Below are 19,677 nucleotides of genomic sequence, written 5' to 3' on the forward strand. Positions count from 1 at the left end.
TATAAACACGCTGACCTTAATATAAGATATCTCCTTTAAAAATAAAATATATTATTTTTCTCTAAGGTACAAAGGTTATTTCTATAAATCAAATTATTCAAGTTTATTTTTTTTAACTCACACTTTATAATAAGTGGTTTTTATGGATTATTATTTATACATTTTATTTTAAATTTATAAAATCATAAGTGGAATTATAAAATCATTTTTATAAAAAACCCGATCAAAAATAGGTTGGACAGTTGATATATTAATCATTGCAAAACCCTATAGCAAGTTCTCGTTGGTCATTTAATAAATTGAACATCATAACCTAAAATGGTGAAAATATTATTCGGATTTCTATTTATATTATGAGTTTCTGAAAAACATGGCTGCTCATTGAGGTATTTAGGGTACTTAACTCCACCCACCAGAGGCGTTACTAGCCTTAACAATCTTAGGGTGTTCAAAAAAATATTTTAAATTATTTTCAAAATTACCTTTTTTAGCTAACGTTATCCAAGATTGCCAAAATGTTAAGGGGCCTCTCCAAATTTTTATAGGACTCGAGTCTCTACGCCCCTTTCCTTAACGCTACTGCCCCCTCCTCTCTGCCAAACATTATATTTATTTATTAATGAGACTTAATATGAACCAAGCCATAAAACTTCACATAAAAAGTTTAAAAATATTGAGAAAGATTAAATGTTATTTTATAACGATTTTATTTTGTAGTATATATTTTACAATATAGCTCAAGTTTAGGTAAAGTTATAACTATACAATCCATCAACCTTTTATCCCCTTTTAAACAGAGATTAGTTAAATAACCCTATTCAGATTTAAATAATGGCAATATAATTCGGTTGGTTTAAAAGGGTGAAACTTAACATTTATAAATTTAAATTTAATTCTTTTATCAATCCTGTATTTTATATTAAATATTATTTTAACAGTATTGAAATAAAAAAAAATAACCTTTTAGGATTTTATTTTGCTTTACCTTGTCACGATCAAATATGGACAGCACTTTAATATGTCCGGTCGGCGAAAATTTGCAAAGAGATATAAGTATTTCGATCACGTTAATATTCAAACCTGGTTGCTCCAGTGATAATTCTATTAATTTTATATAAGGGTAAAATATAAATAAATTGGAATTCGATTTTTTTTATAACAACATAACTAAGGAAGTGAGAATGGGTGGGTTAATATTTAATAAATTTATTTAATGCTTAATATTAAAAATGTGATATGTGAAGCTTCCTAACCAAAACTCAAAAATTATTGATATCTTTATTTCAAATTTGAGTATAATGATCGAAATCGCGATTCATATTTTCCCTTTCTTATTTTTATTTTAATATTTTTTATTCATTATCATAAAATTATATGATAAATTGCAGGCGCGTAAGCAGGAATTCTCTGTGGGAGGGGGGGGGGGGGTGGTAAGTTAATTTTTTTTATAAAAATTATTATAGGAGGAGCCATTTAAGAATACCTTAAGTTTCATAAATTAATTAAAACTAGTGACTATAAAATATTGACAATTTTATATAAATTAATTATAATATATTAAATATACATAATAGGTGTATGAACCATTATAAAATAAAATGTCTCGAAAATAGTAAAAAAGGTCTATAAATTTTTTTTAGCGTTGAAAATTTAATATGTAAATTTAAATTATATTTTTAAAAAAATGCATTAATATTATTACATAAACCTGAAGAGACATTTATTAGCGAAATCTCGAGTCTTAAGCAATATTTATCTGGTTTTTAAAAATCGGCTCGGTATGTTTTTATTAATGTTAAAGAAGAAAATGTTCTTTCATTAGTAGAAAAATATATAATAATTTCTATAAATTAGGAAAAAGTCTAAAAAAATAGCATATCTTGGAACATTATCAACCATATTTAACCTTTTATCCCATAGTTTGTATTAAACTAATAATGCATCATGGAATACTTTAACATTCTCACTTTAACTGCCAAATATTTAATTTTTTCCCTAACAAGTTTGAAACAGATTCGGAAGAATTCTGCGGTAATAATATTTGCAGATTTTTTTAATTATAAAAGTATCCAAGAGAGAGATAAAGAGATGTATTCAATATTATTCTTCAACTATCCCTATATTAATATTGTAATGATTGGCTTGTCTTGCTGAGAATCAAGGTAGACAAATATTAAATTCATTGAACTCTGCTTTTGACTCAACAACGACATATAATTTATGAAATTCGTCCAATTTCCTTTCGTATAATTCATAAAATGCTACAAATAGATTTCATAAATTATTAGAATTTAGAATAATTTTCTATAATCATTGCTTTAAATCCTACGAACAGAAATCTTACAGTAATTTATATGATGTTTCCGACTTTTAACGTTTCTTGTTTTTTAAAAATTTTAATCTGATTCCTTGAGAAAGCAGAAGCATTGTTATAAGAGGATATATATTATAAAACATACACATTTTAGAATTTAGAAATGAAAAAAATAAAAGAATATTTTTTTATCATTTTGATAAATTCATTTTTAAAATTTTATATAATAATTATATTTATATATTAGACACGTTTTATTCTAAAAATAAATCTATGTTTAAAATGAAATAATAATATGCACATTTTGTCGCCGTTCAAAATATTTGTTCTTATTAGTTTAGTTATTAAATGAAATTTAAGATAACACCCCCCCCCCCCCCCAAGCCAAAAAATCTAGATGCCGGCTAAAATATTTTCAAAAAATATTACTGATTCCTCATCTTATAGCATATATATTCAAATTTTTTTTAATCACATTTACAGCAGAAATAAACACACTGCTAATTTATTCTATGAATTAATAGCGATTTCAAATTTTCATTGCCGTTATATTTACTTACCATTTTAAAATTTCTCTTGTAAAACTAGAATAAAATATTTCAAAAAAAGACATCGCTTTGATTGAGACTAACCATCTCCATTTTGTTTGCTCAACTATATCTAAATCCTAAAAGAACATTTTCATAAAAAATTATCTAAATCGAAAATTAATTTGTTTTTTGTCATACTCATACATCGTTATATAATTTCCTATAATTGTTATTATATGAATAAAATAGCCATTAGTTCGTTAATCATTAGATATAATAAATAAAATCTAGCTATATACCTCTTTATAGTAGGAGCTAGCATCATCTTTGCTAATAGTGACAAATTATATATATATTATCCCATTACCAAGGGAAAATGGTGAAAACCTGGTGTAAAACAATTTACACAGATTATGATAAAACATAAACAATATATTAACTTTTTGTTATTATAGGAACATATAAATGCAATAAAAGTGTATTATAAACTATAAAAAAATAAGATAATTGATAGTAGTAATAAATGATTAGCATTATTGGGATATCTGAAATAAGTCTATTCGTGTATATTGTGCACTTCACCCATCCCATACCAGCTGTTAGGTTTTTAATTTGCTCAGTATATTATACGGCCACAATTATTATCTTTCATTTTATAGATTATTTGTATTTAATTTTTACTATTTATCCGGAGGCCTTTAAGTTCACTTAAATATCTACTTAGCACCCCTTAAATATGAGGCAAAAGCCTAGACAAATATTATTTGATAGCCTAGACACTTTTAAATATAGGATATAAATTTTGATTAACACGAAAGGTATATTTTTGAGGCAAAAAATAAAATTCTAAAAAAAGAACAAAAATTATTTTCTATCTAAAAATTTTAAACTAAGGACAACTCAGAAACATCCATGACATAGATATAGAATATGATGTGATATAATATTCATTCTTTCGAAATTAGCGTCTTTCCTGACTCAGAAATTATGAGTATCTGCCATTATACATAGCATGCAGGTTAGCTCCTGAATCCTCTATATCAATGTTATTAAGGGCTACTTTTCAAAAGTAGTCTGTCAACACTACTTTTCAAAAAAAGCAACTCCTACCTTAAAGTTAATTCTCAAAGAAAAGCAGGCTAATAACTATTAGTTACAAAAAGCAATTCGGATTACTTTACAAAAAAATTTTTTTTTTAATATCTCAAAGAATAAATATTTATGGTTCAAAGATTTATATATCTAATTACTATATTTATTGGATGTATAAAATTTATCTATTTTATTTTTTTTAATACTTAGTGAAACCTCTTAAATTTAGAAATAGGAAAAAGGCCATATAATAATATTATCAATTCCGAGATCATCTTCTAGTATTATATTGTTATCATCACTCTTATATGTCTCATCCTTATCACTTTCAGACATATTTTAATTATTTTGACCAGAGAGTTGAATGTATTTAAAATGCAAAAAATATTTATTTAGATTTTAAAATTAATTTAATTTAAAGGTAGCGAGATACCGTAAAGGTTCTTTTCAAAAAAATATGGGGCACTATCGTTAAACCTATTTTAAAAAATAACGCGCTTACAACATTGTCCTAAATATAATTCGTATCGATATTTCTTTAGGTCTCTCTATTACTAAAAATAATAAGTAAAATTAACCACTAACACAACCCGACCGAACTATGTGGAAAAAATCCGATCCATAGCATTTTTAAATTCATAAAATATACAAAGAAGTTAATTTATTTGGAAACCTTTAATTTTAATATAATCATAATAACCAAATAATCACATTAAAATATGATAATATACAATAACAAATATTATATTTTTAAATATAAAAACCATGACCTGTTAAAACAAATTTACAAAATGAAAATTGTCATAAATAAAATTATCATTGACATAATAATATTTTGACATAAAAAATATATAAATAAAGGTTATAAAATAAAATAAGTCAAAAAAATAATTTAAATTGATAAAATCACTTTTTAGATTAATTTTATTTAAGTCATTAATATCTATCTCTTAAAATTATATATAAAAAAAATGATGATTCATTTTTGGAATAATATATGCTAAATATAATTATGAAAAAATTGAACAAAACATAAATGTGTGGCTAGATAATAATATGAATGTATTAAACATCCCCCCCCCCTTCCCAACCTGTTTTAAAGATTGTCTTTGCATTAATAACTTTTTTGGAAGGCCAATAATATATTTAAATGGGGCGTTAAATAATATACGTTAAAATGTCGAATAATATTTTATGAAGAAAAGACAATCATAAATATTTTTTTCCCTATATATTTAGGTAAACTAATTTTTGTATCATTTATAAAACTCCAGCTGGAGAGCCGAGTTTTTAAACAATTAACCAGTGTAAAAATCACATGATGGATGATTAAAGAATATTTGGCTTCTCATGCTTTTTTAAAATAAAATACATTTAAATTATATAAATTAGTGGGAAATCATTTATCAAATATATTTTCAATTTTCCTTTTAAATAATTTATAAAATATGGCCGGCCAAAACAAAATGATTTTTGAAAATATCAGGCCGGCCCCTGAAATATTTTTCTAAACCCAAGTCGGGCTAAAAATTTTAAATAACAGGGAGGGTCTAATCTTGTTAAAAAAACCGATTAAGGTCGATTTTTTAAAACTGCCTGTTTACAAAATAATAATATTTAAGCCTCGAGATTTGGTGAATAGACGTCCAAACTATACTGCAGGACCAAATCTCTAGTCTTATATAATATTATTTGGGTTAAAATATTAACCGGGCCGTTTTTAAAATCGACATAAAAAGGGCCTTTTTACAACATTAATAAGGTCAAATAAAAATAGGCTAGGCTTAAAAATATAATTTTTTAGAAAAAATTCGGCCTGGGCTTAAAATTTACCACAATATCAATAAATCTCCAAAGAAAAAAATAGAAGGTAATAATTCTTCGAAAAGACTATTCATTTTTTATGGCATTAACAGTTTAAGCATGTAATTTGTGATTAATCCTAGTTTGCCTTTCTTTTAAATATCTTGAGGGATTAAGGTATTCTAACAATTTCTCTTTTCTAAACAAAAAAGAAGAGTTTTCACTTGGACTTAGCAATTGAAAATGATAAAAAAACACTAAATAATGAATTTATCCTTCTCATGTCGTAATTATTTTTGATATAAAAGAAAGGAATAGGAGACCAAGATCACCTTTCGCAACTTTATTTTTATTTCTCCTTATTTGGTCCATTATTCTCGTCATATGATTTAACTTCGTGCATCATGCTCGGCAGTGGTTATAACAACCTCAGTAAATTATCCTTATCCTTATATACAAAATAAAACCTAGAAAGTTATCGTTGAATGAGGCCCAATATTCTGGTTCGATCCATGGCAGGATCAGTTTTTTGTGAAACCAACCTCTTGTAGGAGATTAGGCTAGGTAAAAATTCCAGATAATGGGGTTTTAAAATTTAAAAAAATAGACATTGTGTGTCGTTATTAGTTGTTCGACGATGTGCATTATCATTAGAAGTTAAAATAACATAGTATTCTACTAGGGTAATAATTATATTGATATTTTATCTGTTTTATTAAAATATAAGATAGCGCATTAATTTTATCTTTATATACAAACGTGTTCATTTTGAGTAGCGTCTATAGCTCAGTTGTTATTTTTGTTGATAGAAGAATTACTTTATAAACCTCGACCTAGGTTCGAATCCAGCAAGGACCAGGTTTAATTTCTGAAGTCAACTAGATGGCTCCGTACTACGTGATATAATATATAGAGTTTTACAAGTGACTGCGTGATCCATATGGTTAATAAATATTTTTTAAAATATAAATACTTCATTTGTGTAAAATTGCTCGTTGTTTAATAGATTTGGTTGTTGTTAATCAAATTGCTATATGAATACTAATGCTATATATCATTACCCATTCTACTATTCTTTAATTAAAATTCACTTAGTTTAAAATTTATACTTTCACCCAATAATCTTATTTTCTCATCACGTGTTCAAAATAAGCCTTATTTTTCATAATAAATCATTTGAATACATTATAATCATACCATATTTCCATATTTAAAAAAAAGAATAGAAAAAAAGATAGATAAAAAAACGAGAGAGATAATGACAGGGTTTTTTTTAAAAAAATATACATGGAAATTTTCTTTTCTATTGTTAAAAAAAGTTAATGTCGCAAAATAATCTTGTTTTATTTATTATGACGAAAGAAGAATTAGAAGATGAAGAAAGCATTCTTTAAAAAATATAATTACATAAAATGATACCTTTATTTTGGAATCATTCATAATTATTAATAGATAGATTATGTTAATAAAATTATATTTTTTTTCTTCTTTATACCTTAACGAATAACAGGTAATTAAATTGTCAATTTTATTTTTTTTTGTTTTTCAAAATCTTACTCTTCACTTCTTTTCTCTCTCAATATTATCCTATATCAACTCAATTTGTTTTATTTTTTTTAAATTGCATTAAGAATTTACGAAATCCGTTTAAATTTGTTTTTTTTATATAAAAAGATTAGATAGCTTTTTAATTTTTATATTTTTGAACAGCCGAAATCAAAATATAATTAAATAATTTAAATAAAATATAAAGATGCAATTAATCCTTAGGGTGGGGTATAAATAGTCCAACAATTCTTTAACATGTGTACTATATAACAGAGTTGTAAAACTATCTAGATACACATATCTAGGTTTAAAATGTGGTATCTGTATCTAGATACACCTTTATAGAAAGCATCTGTATCTGGATATATTTTTAGAAGCATCTTTATCTATTTATATATATTTCGATTTTACGTTTTTTTTATCAAAAAAAATAATAGTTGAATTCAATTATTGAATATTATGTCCGAATTTATTGTAATATAAAAATAAACCAGACGAATTTTATTTTGCACAGACGTCAACATCATATATTATATTTATTATTTATATTTTTTTATATAGCAGATCAATATTAAAAGTGATGATGAAGAAACAGAAGAAATAATCAACAGAACATCAGCTGGTTCATTGAATTTTCTTGGCCAATTTATAAAGCATATTTTAAAATTAATCTATATGTCAAACTTAATTAGACTTAGATACAAATGGAAGAAAATAGAGATTTATTGATGAGCAATCGAAATTTATAATTGATTATAAACAGATGACCTCAGAAAAAAATAAAATAATTTAATATCAGATTATGTATAGCACTCTATGGAGGATATGTTATGAATAATGATAAATTATGTATATAAATGAGATATCAACTAAATAAATTTTTTAGCTCACGTTAAAATTTAAATTTTAACAATAGAATCCTAAATTAGGAATTATGCCACCTTACATAAATATAATAAAATCTAGATACATTTAGATACATTTGTAAAAATGTATCGGTATCTTATTTTTAGACGGTGTATTTGTATCTAGATAAGTTTTAGCCGATGGATCTATATCTAGATCCATTTGAAAAGTATCTTTTAATAACACTGCTATATCTATATCATATATACTATGGCAATAAAATGCGGAGAATTAATAATTCAAAAAATAAATGTTTAAATTTTCTTAATTTTGAAAATATTTAATTAATATGTTCTTATAAGTCAGGATCTCTCGTTTAAAATTTTATAATACCTCAGCTTCCTTCATTTCAAAAACGTCTTAATAAAAATATTTAAGTATTTTTCCCAATTATGGGTTTATTAATATGTTTTCTATCATTTTTTAAAAGCTCGTAAGTTAATATCCAGTAGAAATGACTTATTTCATCATTATTTAAAACCTCTTGGCAAAAATTAGACCGGTAATTATTTTTACCTGGCTCGACCTCTAATAATATTTTATGAAGGAATTCGATATAAATTTATTTAACTATCAACTACTTAAAAAAGATTATGACAAAATTTTAGTCCGGCCAGTAAAATATTTTGAACAATTTATCCTGGCCGAGCTTTTCGAGTCTAGTAAATATTTTTCTTAATCACTCTATATTTTTTGCAACTGATGTTTATTCATGTTATAAAGAATAAATTTATTATTTAAATAGCTTATTTTCTTATTAAATTTGAACTTAATTTAGTAACTTTTTGTCTCTCGTAAAATTTTAGAAAATGAGAACAACGATATATTTATTTTTACTATACTAAACGAAAATCAAAACTAAGACATTTGCCTTTTACCAAATTTTCTTATTCTCAATTTTCTTTTATTCTCTTTTTCTTTCTCCATTATCTTTATATTGACTAAAAAAAATTGTGTAATCAATTTTTGAAAATTATAAGTAAAAATTAAAAATATCGCATGTTTTTTAAGTAATTTTCACCCATATCTCTGAGTATAGTTGTAATTAGATATTATCGTAAAATAATTTTAATCATTTAAATTATTACTATTATTTTAAATTGAAAAATTATAATGTCCTCCCAGAGCCTCTCCAGATCTTTCTGAGCCAATGACGGTGACTCCCCCATCCCCGATGACTAAACCATACCCTCTCCCGGAAATTAGGGTGTCCTGTTCTCCACATTTTATAAATAAAATATCACAGTACAAGTAAAAATTAAATAATACATCTCTAATGAACTGTGGTGTTTGACTTCAGTGAGCCTTTTAACATAATCCAGCTAAATATAAATTAACGAAGAATTTCATTTTTGATAAATTCGAGCTACCGCCAACCTAATTACTAGGGAGAAGATTTCTTAAACCAGACAAATAATATAAATTTTATAAAAAACGTAAATTCATTATCATATTTCATTAATTTGTTTCATTGTTATTATAATTTATAAATAAATTAGGGTACGTATTAACTTAACTTATCTAAATAATACGTTTTGTTTTTTTTTAAATTAAAAAAATATATATAATTTTAAATTAATTTTTTTATTAGAAAAGATATAAATGGAAAGAAATTAAATATCTTTTGGATTCTCGGATTATTTAATAAAATTTATTATATTTTTTGCTTTAATAAATAAAATAAATATCGAGGTAATAAGATTCTAATCTATTTCGAAATTATTATGAGACAATGTTACAAAATTCAATAAATAATGCTAATTATGAATATTATTTATAGCTTTGTCCGGAAAATTTAAAAAAATATTAAAACGGGTCAGATTTTTTTTTTAAATATGGGCCGGGTAAAAAATTCAACAGCATAAAAATTTTAGGATCGGGTCGGCAATTAATATATAATAATGAGGTAGGGCTTCGCAAATCACTGATTTTTCTTAAATTTTAATAGATCAACGTAAAATTTAGATTTATTTTATTGAATTTAAAGTTAATATTTAAATTGATACTATTTGAAAATAAATTACACTATGCTTATTTCTTTCTATTTTGAGTTGTCTAACTAAACTGCTAAAGCATTTAATAAATAATATAGTAAATTCGCAAAATATTAAACAAATAATTTCTAATATGATCCACTTACAAATGCACAATATAGATATCAAACACAATCAATTTATAAAACGGTAGTTGTAGAAATGGATAGTCAAGAAGAGATATGAACCTTAATTGACAATAGGAAAAAATTAGATATAGATGTTAAATATGTGACGACCAGAAAATTTGTACAAATAAATTTAACAAGCCAAGCCGAATTTTCGTAAAATTTTAACTGGCCTAGCCTCACTTTTGGTATTTTTACAATCAGGGCAACTTGTGCAAATTCTTAACTGGCAGGAGTAGTCCAGACTTTTTCAGTTCTCTACCATACATAATATTTAGGATGACAATTATATTATTTAATATTAGGTTTTGATTACATGACTTCTTAATTTTAATTTTCGTATAAATCTTATATTTACTTTTGAGATCACAATGTCAGAATTAAATTTTTCCCTTATCAATAATTTAAAATTTCAAAATTAAAATTTTCTCTTGTTTATTTTACGGAATTAGAAGAGTTTCAAATCAGAGTTGCAAATGATGTTGATGATATATAATCTACTTATAATTTAATATTCATATTATGAATAAAGATGAATTAAAATAATATATATTAAGAAACAGCAAATTAATTTCTTATAACAAATTATTTTCCAATTCAATGTTTCAAATCAACCCAAAAAAAAACTAATAATCTTTTGTTTTATAAAATATTTATCAAAAAAAGTTTTTGATTTTTTTTTATAGTAAATTAATTTTAAAAATCATGAAATTCGGAAACTCAAGAGAAAGTTTTTTTAAAAATTTTCCCCTGTTTGAGAAGCTCTTGGCGTATGTTGTATAAAAATAACCGAGAGAATTTCCTGTTAAAAACTATGAAAATTTTTTATGGTGAGATGAAAACCGATTAAATGAAATAAAATAAATATAATTTGGAAAATGTTTCATCTGCCAATGCTATAAAATAAATAAATAAAAATTCGCTAATCCAAAATAAAATAAACCCATCTTAATTTGACAAACGAGATATAATGTTTAATTTTATATATGTAGTAATGTAATACTAACGTGATATGGAATCCATGTTTAGGCCTACAAAAAAACGAATCGAATCGAATAATTGCGCTATTCGTATTCGTACGAATAATAAAATCTATTCGTTTTGATTCGTCGAATATTCGATTCGATTCGAAAATTTTTCTAAAGCTTATAAAATATTTTGCAAAAAAATTTTTACAGATGTTTAAAAATGACACTTTTAAGGATTCTCTAAACTAATTGTCATTTTTGCATATAAAATATAACAAAATTTTAAAAAGTATTTCATTATAGATTTTATTTATTAAAAATACTTTAGTAGCATAAATTTCCTTTATTTAATTATTAATATAATTTTTAAAGGTGATTATGACAATGTAATAGAGGATGAAGATATTATAATGCACTATCTGAATTAGATTGTCTTAAAAATTTGCCAAAAATAAGGTTACTAAATGGGAAAAGGATTTTCCTAATCAAATAATAAGAACTAGTCAAAAAATTTAGTTATTTATGTGCCAGGAGCTCGAGAATATGGGAAAGAGGCACACTTTATAAAAATGTTTTGACTTGTTCATAACATCAAAAATGATTAAAGAGAAACAATCAAAATAAAATAATTATATTTTACTTTGAAGCTTTTCCTCTTCCATTAAACTTTTTCAGCAAATATAACTTGTTATGATTTGATATTTGATAATAGGAAATAAAATAAAACGAAATGATATCCACTAGGAAAATTTAATTACTTCTTTTTATTTTACTTGCAATAAAATATTTGCGAATAATAAAGAATATTTATATATAAATAATTTCGAATAATTTTCTTCATTATTTATATTCGATTCGAAATTTCGAATCGAATAATTGTGTTATTCGTATTCGTAGAATATCAAATAACAAATAATTCGTTTTAGGCCTATCCATGTTATGGATGATTTGAGCTTAATAGCGCTTAAATCCCCTACGTACAATATTAAATACATAAAATGAACTTGCTCTATTTATCAGTATTAATACCATAGGTTATATAACAAATTTTTTACTTCTATATCTTGGTAATAAAAAATTAAACATTTTATTATTTTAGTTTTGCCAGAATTTTGTGTTATTGCTGTATTTAAATATTGACGTTGATCATTGGGTTAAGGAATCATATAAAATCTTTAATATTCAAAATTCTAAAATATTTTAGCCTCATTTGCCTGAATTATGTTCAGATTTATCGTTTGAAATAAATGAATAAATTATTATAATGCGGAAATTTAAAAATAAAATACTAACAAAGATAAATAAAATGTACTATTATTAAAAAATATCTTTTGAGCAATTTAATATTTAACCCGTATATTTTTTAAAAATATTTTATATTAAATATGCATCGTATAAACATAGGTGGTGTCCTACCCGGAATACACCCCATAATTCAAAAATTAGCGGTAGAGAAGGAATTTTTACATTTTCGCTTCTTTTATTCACAAGTTTCGCTTATTTATCTCAGAGATTTGGAAAGGCTAAAATTTTACATTACCAGGCCCGGATTTGAAACACTACATTTTCAAGTCAGGTCCGAAATTTTTTAGGCTGGGCCACGATTTCTATTTTTGTTCTGAATTTTTAAATTACTCTATTTTGAAATTTTGGTTGTATTTGTAAATTCTTTGAATGGGAAATTGAAAATATGAGCATTAAATAATTAAACTTTTCTTATATAATTTTCCAGTTAATTAATTGATATATTTCAAATTAATTTTATTTTAAATGGCCTGGTCAGATTTTAATTTGAAATCTTGGGATTTTTAAAATTACACTATTTTTTGGCCCAATCAAGTGCGTTTTTTATAAAGAGATTTTAGATTCCGAGTTTTTCAGCTTCTGAATGTAAATTTATGTTTAATTTTACAAAAAGTATATAGAAATATTTGTTTTTAATTTATAAAAAAGTTAAAAAACGGATATAACTCTCATAAACTTATCAATACATCCGTCCTATCTATATTTTCACCCATCTTCAATTTATAATTTTGATTATTTACTTTTATCACTATTCAGGTATAATAAATTATTAATTTCAATATAACATCCAATAAAAGATAAACATAAAGTTTTAAAAATAAACTATATTTTTTTAATTAATTAATTTTTTTCACTATTAAAATTTATCGATAAAATAAAATTGAAATTGGATTATGAAGTGGAATTTCATTATCAAAATATTGTAATCTGTAGTTATTCATAATATATTGTAAAAAAAATAGATATAAACTTAAACAGAAATTAAGATAAAATTTAATTTAAATTTAAAATTTTTCCCAGAAATGGGTCGTTTAAAATTAAATCTATCTATCTATATATTTCGTAACAAAGATAAAAATAACTTTTATAAAAAATTGTGTATACCCTATCAAAGTTTCTTATTCTTTTTTAATTCTCATTCCCCGCCTCCTCTTCAAATTTCTTGCCTTTTAAAAAAATATAAGATTAGGAAAGTAAATATTAGTTCCATTTGTTCCAAATTATATTTAAAAAGGTAAGGAATACATACAGATATCGTTCTAATTTGATTGAGGTGAACTCGAAATATTTAATTCTCCGACCAAATTATAGATATATTTATATAGTTATTTTTATTCTAAAAATCTTATTTTATATATATTTTCTTATTTGGTGTTCAAAAAAAAATTTAAATAATTCAAAGTTCATCTTTTAAAAAAAATAAATTTCATTATTTTAAATCATTTTAGAAAATTGAAAATATTGAATGTTAAATGATTTATTATATAATTTTCCAACATTTTCAACCGATATTATTAAAATGTAGATTTATTTTTAAAAAATCGGTCCAGCCTAGTGTTTACAAACTATACCATTTTACGGCTCCTTCATGGCCAGTCCTGCAGTATACAAAATAATAAATATAATAATTTTAAGAAAGATAATTTATTTTAAATATATAGTCTAAATATATTATAGAGATTTTAATTTTTTTTTATACCCAAACCGAGTCAGGCCTAAAAAAATTTTTTAATACTTGGGCAGGGCCTCGCCTAAATTTTTTTTTAAAAAAATATAGCCGGTATATTTTAAAACCATATATTTTAAATCTCCAATTAGCTATAAAAATTAAAAATAAATGTAATATATTTTAAAAAATCCGGGCAGGGCTAAAAAGTGTTTTTTTTTAAAAAATCCGAGCCGGGCGGTGCAAATGTTACCTCTGCCGGTCTCTGATATTTTCTAACAAATATTATAAGTAAATTTTTGGTACAAAAAATAACTAGGAAACATTTTAAACATAGAAACTGACTCCCCAGACCACCCCCTCCCCCCAATCTAAAAGGTTAAGAAGTGTGTTGCATAACAAAATATGGAATATTTTATATTTGAAACCAGATCGAGGCATGGATAGTAATTTATTTTTAGTCGTTTTAAAAAAAAATCAACTAAATTAGTGTAATAAAGTCATACCCACTCTTATGTATAAAATCCGATATCGTAGAATCTTAACTTTATTTGATCTATTACATTTTTATTTAATATTTTAATTTACTAATTTTTCCCTTGTTGACTGATCATTTTTAACACATTTATTAGCTGTTATATTTTATTAATAGATATTTTTTTTATTAACAATTCCTGATTTGTATTAATTGTATTTCTGTTAAAGGAAGAGAGTAATGGTGATTACAAATTAAGCAGAAGCGCTAGCATGTTTTGGCTAAATAATTATTTGTTGTTTTGAATTGGTATTTTCTAAAAGGCGAAATTTAAACTATTTTACATTTTTAAATTTTTCTAATATTGTTTAAGTTTTATTTAATTAATTGTTAAATAATTTTATCATTCATGTTTCGATATAGGAACACATGTAGCTCAAACATTTAACAATTATATTTTAAAATTTCCTACAATATTGTCTAATAATATATAAAGTGTAATTTTAATAATTTTAAAACACCTCTATTTAGTCATGATTGGATAAGGATTATCAAACAGCATCAATTTACTTTCAAGCATTTAATGATGGATGTGGTTGACAAAGAAGAAATTTCTAATGCTTATTTAATAGACAATAAGAAATGAAATGTCCTTAAAAATTTTGCACTTATGATTTAAGAACGTATATCTAAATTATAATTGAAAATTTTGTTTATCTTTTAATAAATGCATTCGTAATATATCCATTGTTTCGTGATAATGACTTCGCGCAAATAAATTGCGTAAGAAATTCGCTGTAAAGGGTTCGTGATAAAGTGTTTTAATATATTTGCGATATTGCTTTGGCTTTAAATGTTTTGCGAAAACTTTTTGAATCAGGTTCGCGATATTACCTTCGTTCTAAAATTTATTTGCTTAAAGTTTTGCTGAATTGATCTCATTAACAAAATCAAATTATAAATTTATTTAAATTTATAACATTCATTATTATTGATTCTATATTTTAATATAAACTTTTAAGAAAAATTTTCAATTTTGTAGACCTCGAAGAATCATATAAAGTAGGAAAATCAAAATGCATATTATTGTATTTGTATCGGTATGTAAATATTGATAACATTACAATAAAAGTAGTTATTTTAAAAAATTTTTAAACAGACATAAAAAAGGTTATTTTATTATTTTTATAAGCCCAATTATAGTATAACAAAAGGAAAATTTTTTGAAATTTTTAGATATAAATATATATACTAAGGTTGGTATAGTATAAATTCTAATCTGAGCAATCGCTAAAACTAGTATTAATTTTTTGGCGATAAAATTTGGAAAAGATATCTATAATAGATATAAATATAATGAGATAAATTTTAGGCAAATTCAAAAATATAATACAAAAACTAATTTCGACTTTAATCATAATCGTTGCCATGTCGAGGTGGTTAATTGTGCAAGACTTTGCTATTTGTTATTATATAATGTCATTTCAATATTTTTGTTTTAAGCTTTTGAGATATTTTTGGTTTATAAAAGACCCATATCCCTTTTTCAAAACCTAGCCCCTAAGAGTTAATAATTAATAAAATGTATTTAAAAAAACGTGAAATGTAAATAATATTAAAAAAATATTTTAAAGACATTAATATGTATGAGCCCTCTAGTTTTTCTTGTCATTTTTTCACCTGTAAATGTTATAAATTTGATGATACATAAAAAAATGTGGAAAATAAAAAGAATAATGACAATTTTGTTAGAATTTTTAATCAATCATATATTGTTAATGTAAAAATAAGAAAACGTTTGTGTTAAATATAATATATTATTAAAATTATTCGCGACAATGTGAAAATTTAAAAAAAAAACATTCTTATAAGGGGTGGGGGAGGGGCTGCTTTAGTTTACAATGTCCAATAAATTTTATTCAAATTCAAAGTATCTAATTTTTCATTTTATTCCAAAAAATTATTTTTCTATATTTAAGCCTATTCAAAAAAGAATCGAATAGTAAGGAATATGAATAGTATATTATTCGTTTTTTGAATATGAATAAAGCAGTGGCGTCTCCAAGATTTTCCTATAAGGGGGATTTTTTGGGGAGGGGAGCGAAGCCCCCAAAACTCCTTTTAGCTGGCCTTGGGCCAGATTTTCCCTGGCTTTCTGGCCGGTCATATGTTAGAGCTATTCTATTAAATTATTCATAATTCAATAATAATTATATTAATATTTTTAACCTTTATTTATAATTCGCTAATGGATTTAAAGAAGAAATAAAGGTTATATCACAATTTTTTTTATCATTTTAAGTTAGGAATATTATATTTAATAAAAAAAAAATTTTAATGTAAAATTGAAATAAAGTTTAGTGTCATTTTTTAAATAAAATTTGCTTAAAAATAGCCTCAGCTTAAATTCTCATACAATATAAGTAGAATAAAAAATTTTTATTGAAAATACTAATTGTAGTGTGTATAAAATATTGACTAGAAAATAATTTAAAAAACTAATTTTTATAACTTCTTATCAAATACAATATTATACATAAAATTTATAAAATACTATAATTATTAACCCATTTAGCCGAAATCGAAAAGTCAACCCCCCCCCCCCCCATTGGTTACGCGCCTGGAATAAAGAAATATTCGATTCGAATATAACAAATGAATCAATAATTTGATGAAATTATTTGAATTATTCGTAACATCAAAATGTCGCATGTATTATAAAGAATCTGAACAGCAAGGAAAACTTTTTGCCTCAATTAAATTATTATTCATTTTGTTAATAACTTGATAGTATGTTATTTATCATCGTATTATTCTAAAACATTTTCTTTTTAGTTGTGCAATAAAAAAAATTAAAAATTCTAAAAATATATCCTTGTAATTTAATTCTATCCGAAACAAATTCATATTCTCACCAATTTAACTTAAAAAATGTCTCATGATCCTTTTTTTAAAAAAATGTCAATCCTGAATCGCGAGCCTATTTTTTTTTTTGAAAATATCGGAATCGGAATTTTTGATCTTTTTAAAAGGTCTATTGCCAATGTAGCTAGTATGCCAATAAGTTTATGATAGGAAGGTCGTATTGGCTAATGTTATTAAATGGCTCGATTTGAGCCGATTTTTAAAAAACGGCTAACTCAATATTTTAGCCACAAAAATATTACCTAAGCCACGAGATTTGATAATAGATGTCCACACCTTTGAACTACAGCCGTGGGCAAAATTTTATTGGATAAAATATTAAGTTCGTCGTTTTAAAAAATCAGCTCAAATCTTGCCGTTTAATAACACTACCTTTGACGAAAGCAAGAACAAATTTGTAATATTGAACATGGAATCAAATTGAAAGTATCTTTAAGGTTGCTCGAATTAAATTTAGTCATGTTGAATAGCCCCTCCTTAACAATGCCCACGAAGTTATTCTCATATTCCAGTTGAAAAAGTAAACCATTTTTGGGGTAATTGAGGGGGATTTAAAAATAAGTATTAAAATCTTTTAACATTAATAATAGATCAATGAAAACTAAATTCTGGTCCGATTTTTTTTATGGACCTAAATCCGGCCGTAGAATCGAATTGATAATAAATGTATTTAAAGCCCGTTTTAATTATAGGAATATAATATCTATAATAATCTTTTATAAACTTGATTCATTGATGAGAAAGAAATTCTAATTTAAACCAAATTTAGGTTGGGGGAGAGAAAATTTTTTGGGCAACTTTTATTTATTTTGCATCCTTGATTATTGTTCATAAACAAAAATGGTACCAATTTTTTTTAAAAAAAGAATTTAATTATATTAAAGCTAAAAAAATAATATTTACAAGGTGATGTCAAAATTGATTCTTTATAAAATATAAAATTAGACAAGTTTCCATTGTATTTATTATAAAACATATTTTTACCTTTGCACAATTTATCGGCGCATTGCTCATCGTTTATCGCACACTCCATGTCCAGATTGTCATATATCATAAGAAAATTCGAAATTCGTTTTTATGATTATTTTTTTCTCCCTACAAAAATATTCGCTCCAATTTTATTCAGTTTCTTTTTCTTCTTGATCGATTTATTTATTTTGGGAAATAATCTAAGAAATTTTAATGAGATGCTTTAATGAATAATGATTCCTTTCAGGTAGGAAGAAGATTGATTGGGAAAATCCTTGGAACAGATAATCTCCCTTTCATGATTTAGTCTAAAAATCAATTTTTTTTTAAAAAAAGAATAAAATATCGGTTTGGAATTTACGTCAAATTTTTTGAAGGAATGGATGTGAAATAAAAATAATTAAAATAATAAAGCAAAATAATTTTTAAAAATAATTTTTATCGAAAGAATAATAATTATAATAAAATAAAGTTTAAAAAATTTTTTTTAATAATTATTTATTCTTCCCTATTATAATGTTTAAATTCTTTAAAATTCATAATTCAAATTTGCTTTTATTAAATTTAAAAATATTAGTTTTTAGATAAATTTTTTTTTTCAAAATCAATAAATTTTTTTAAATAAATTAATATTTGAAAAAAATGTGATTACCGATAATAACTGAATTTATTTGAATACTTTTTTTTTCTAAATGAACAATATTTTTAATGTAAATTAATATTTTTAAAAATGTGATCAATAACTATCCGTCATTAAAATTTAAAATATTTTTTTTAAGAAGTTATATTTATTATTATATATTATGTAAAAATAATTTATATAAATTTTTTAAAAAAAACGTTTATAAAAAGAGGAAGAGCTAGAAAAAAAATAATAAAATTTATATTTAATCGAAGGCGGCAGGTATTTGATGATAATTTTTTATTTATTTTTATTATATTCTAACTTTTTTATTACCTTTATTCTTACTTACCTTTACATTTTTTTATTCATTTAAAAAAAATATTTTAATGA

At 23.9% G+C, this 19,677-nt stretch overlaps 1 protein-coding gene across 1 annotated transcript in view; it reads right to left on the bottom strand.

The window, feature by feature from the left end:
• Nucleotides 1-19,053, bottom strand: part of LOC135931663 (formin-like protein) — a 44,774-nt gene extending 25,721 nt beyond the window's left edge. The window contains exons 1-2 of the mRNA XM_065468921.1: nt 18,678-19,053; nt 986-1,101 (exon numbers count right to left, since the gene is read on the bottom strand). Coding sequence (XP_065324993.1) covers nt 986-1,101; nt 18,678-18,747 — 186 coding nt within the window. The 5' untranslated portion in view covers nt 18,748-19,053. The remainder of the gene's footprint in view (nt 1-985; nt 1,102-18,677) is intronic.
• Nucleotides 19,054-19,677: the final 624 nt, after the last annotated feature.

The sequence above is a fragment of the Gordionus sp. m RMFG-2023 genome, chromosome 1, assembly GCF_954871325.1.
Source record: "Gordionus sp. m RMFG-2023 chromosome 1, tfGorSpeb1-WG-v2, whole genome shotgun sequence".
NCBI lineage: Eukaryota > Metazoa > Nematomorpha > Gordioida > Chordodea > Parachordodidae > Gordionus > Gordionus sp. m RMFG-2023.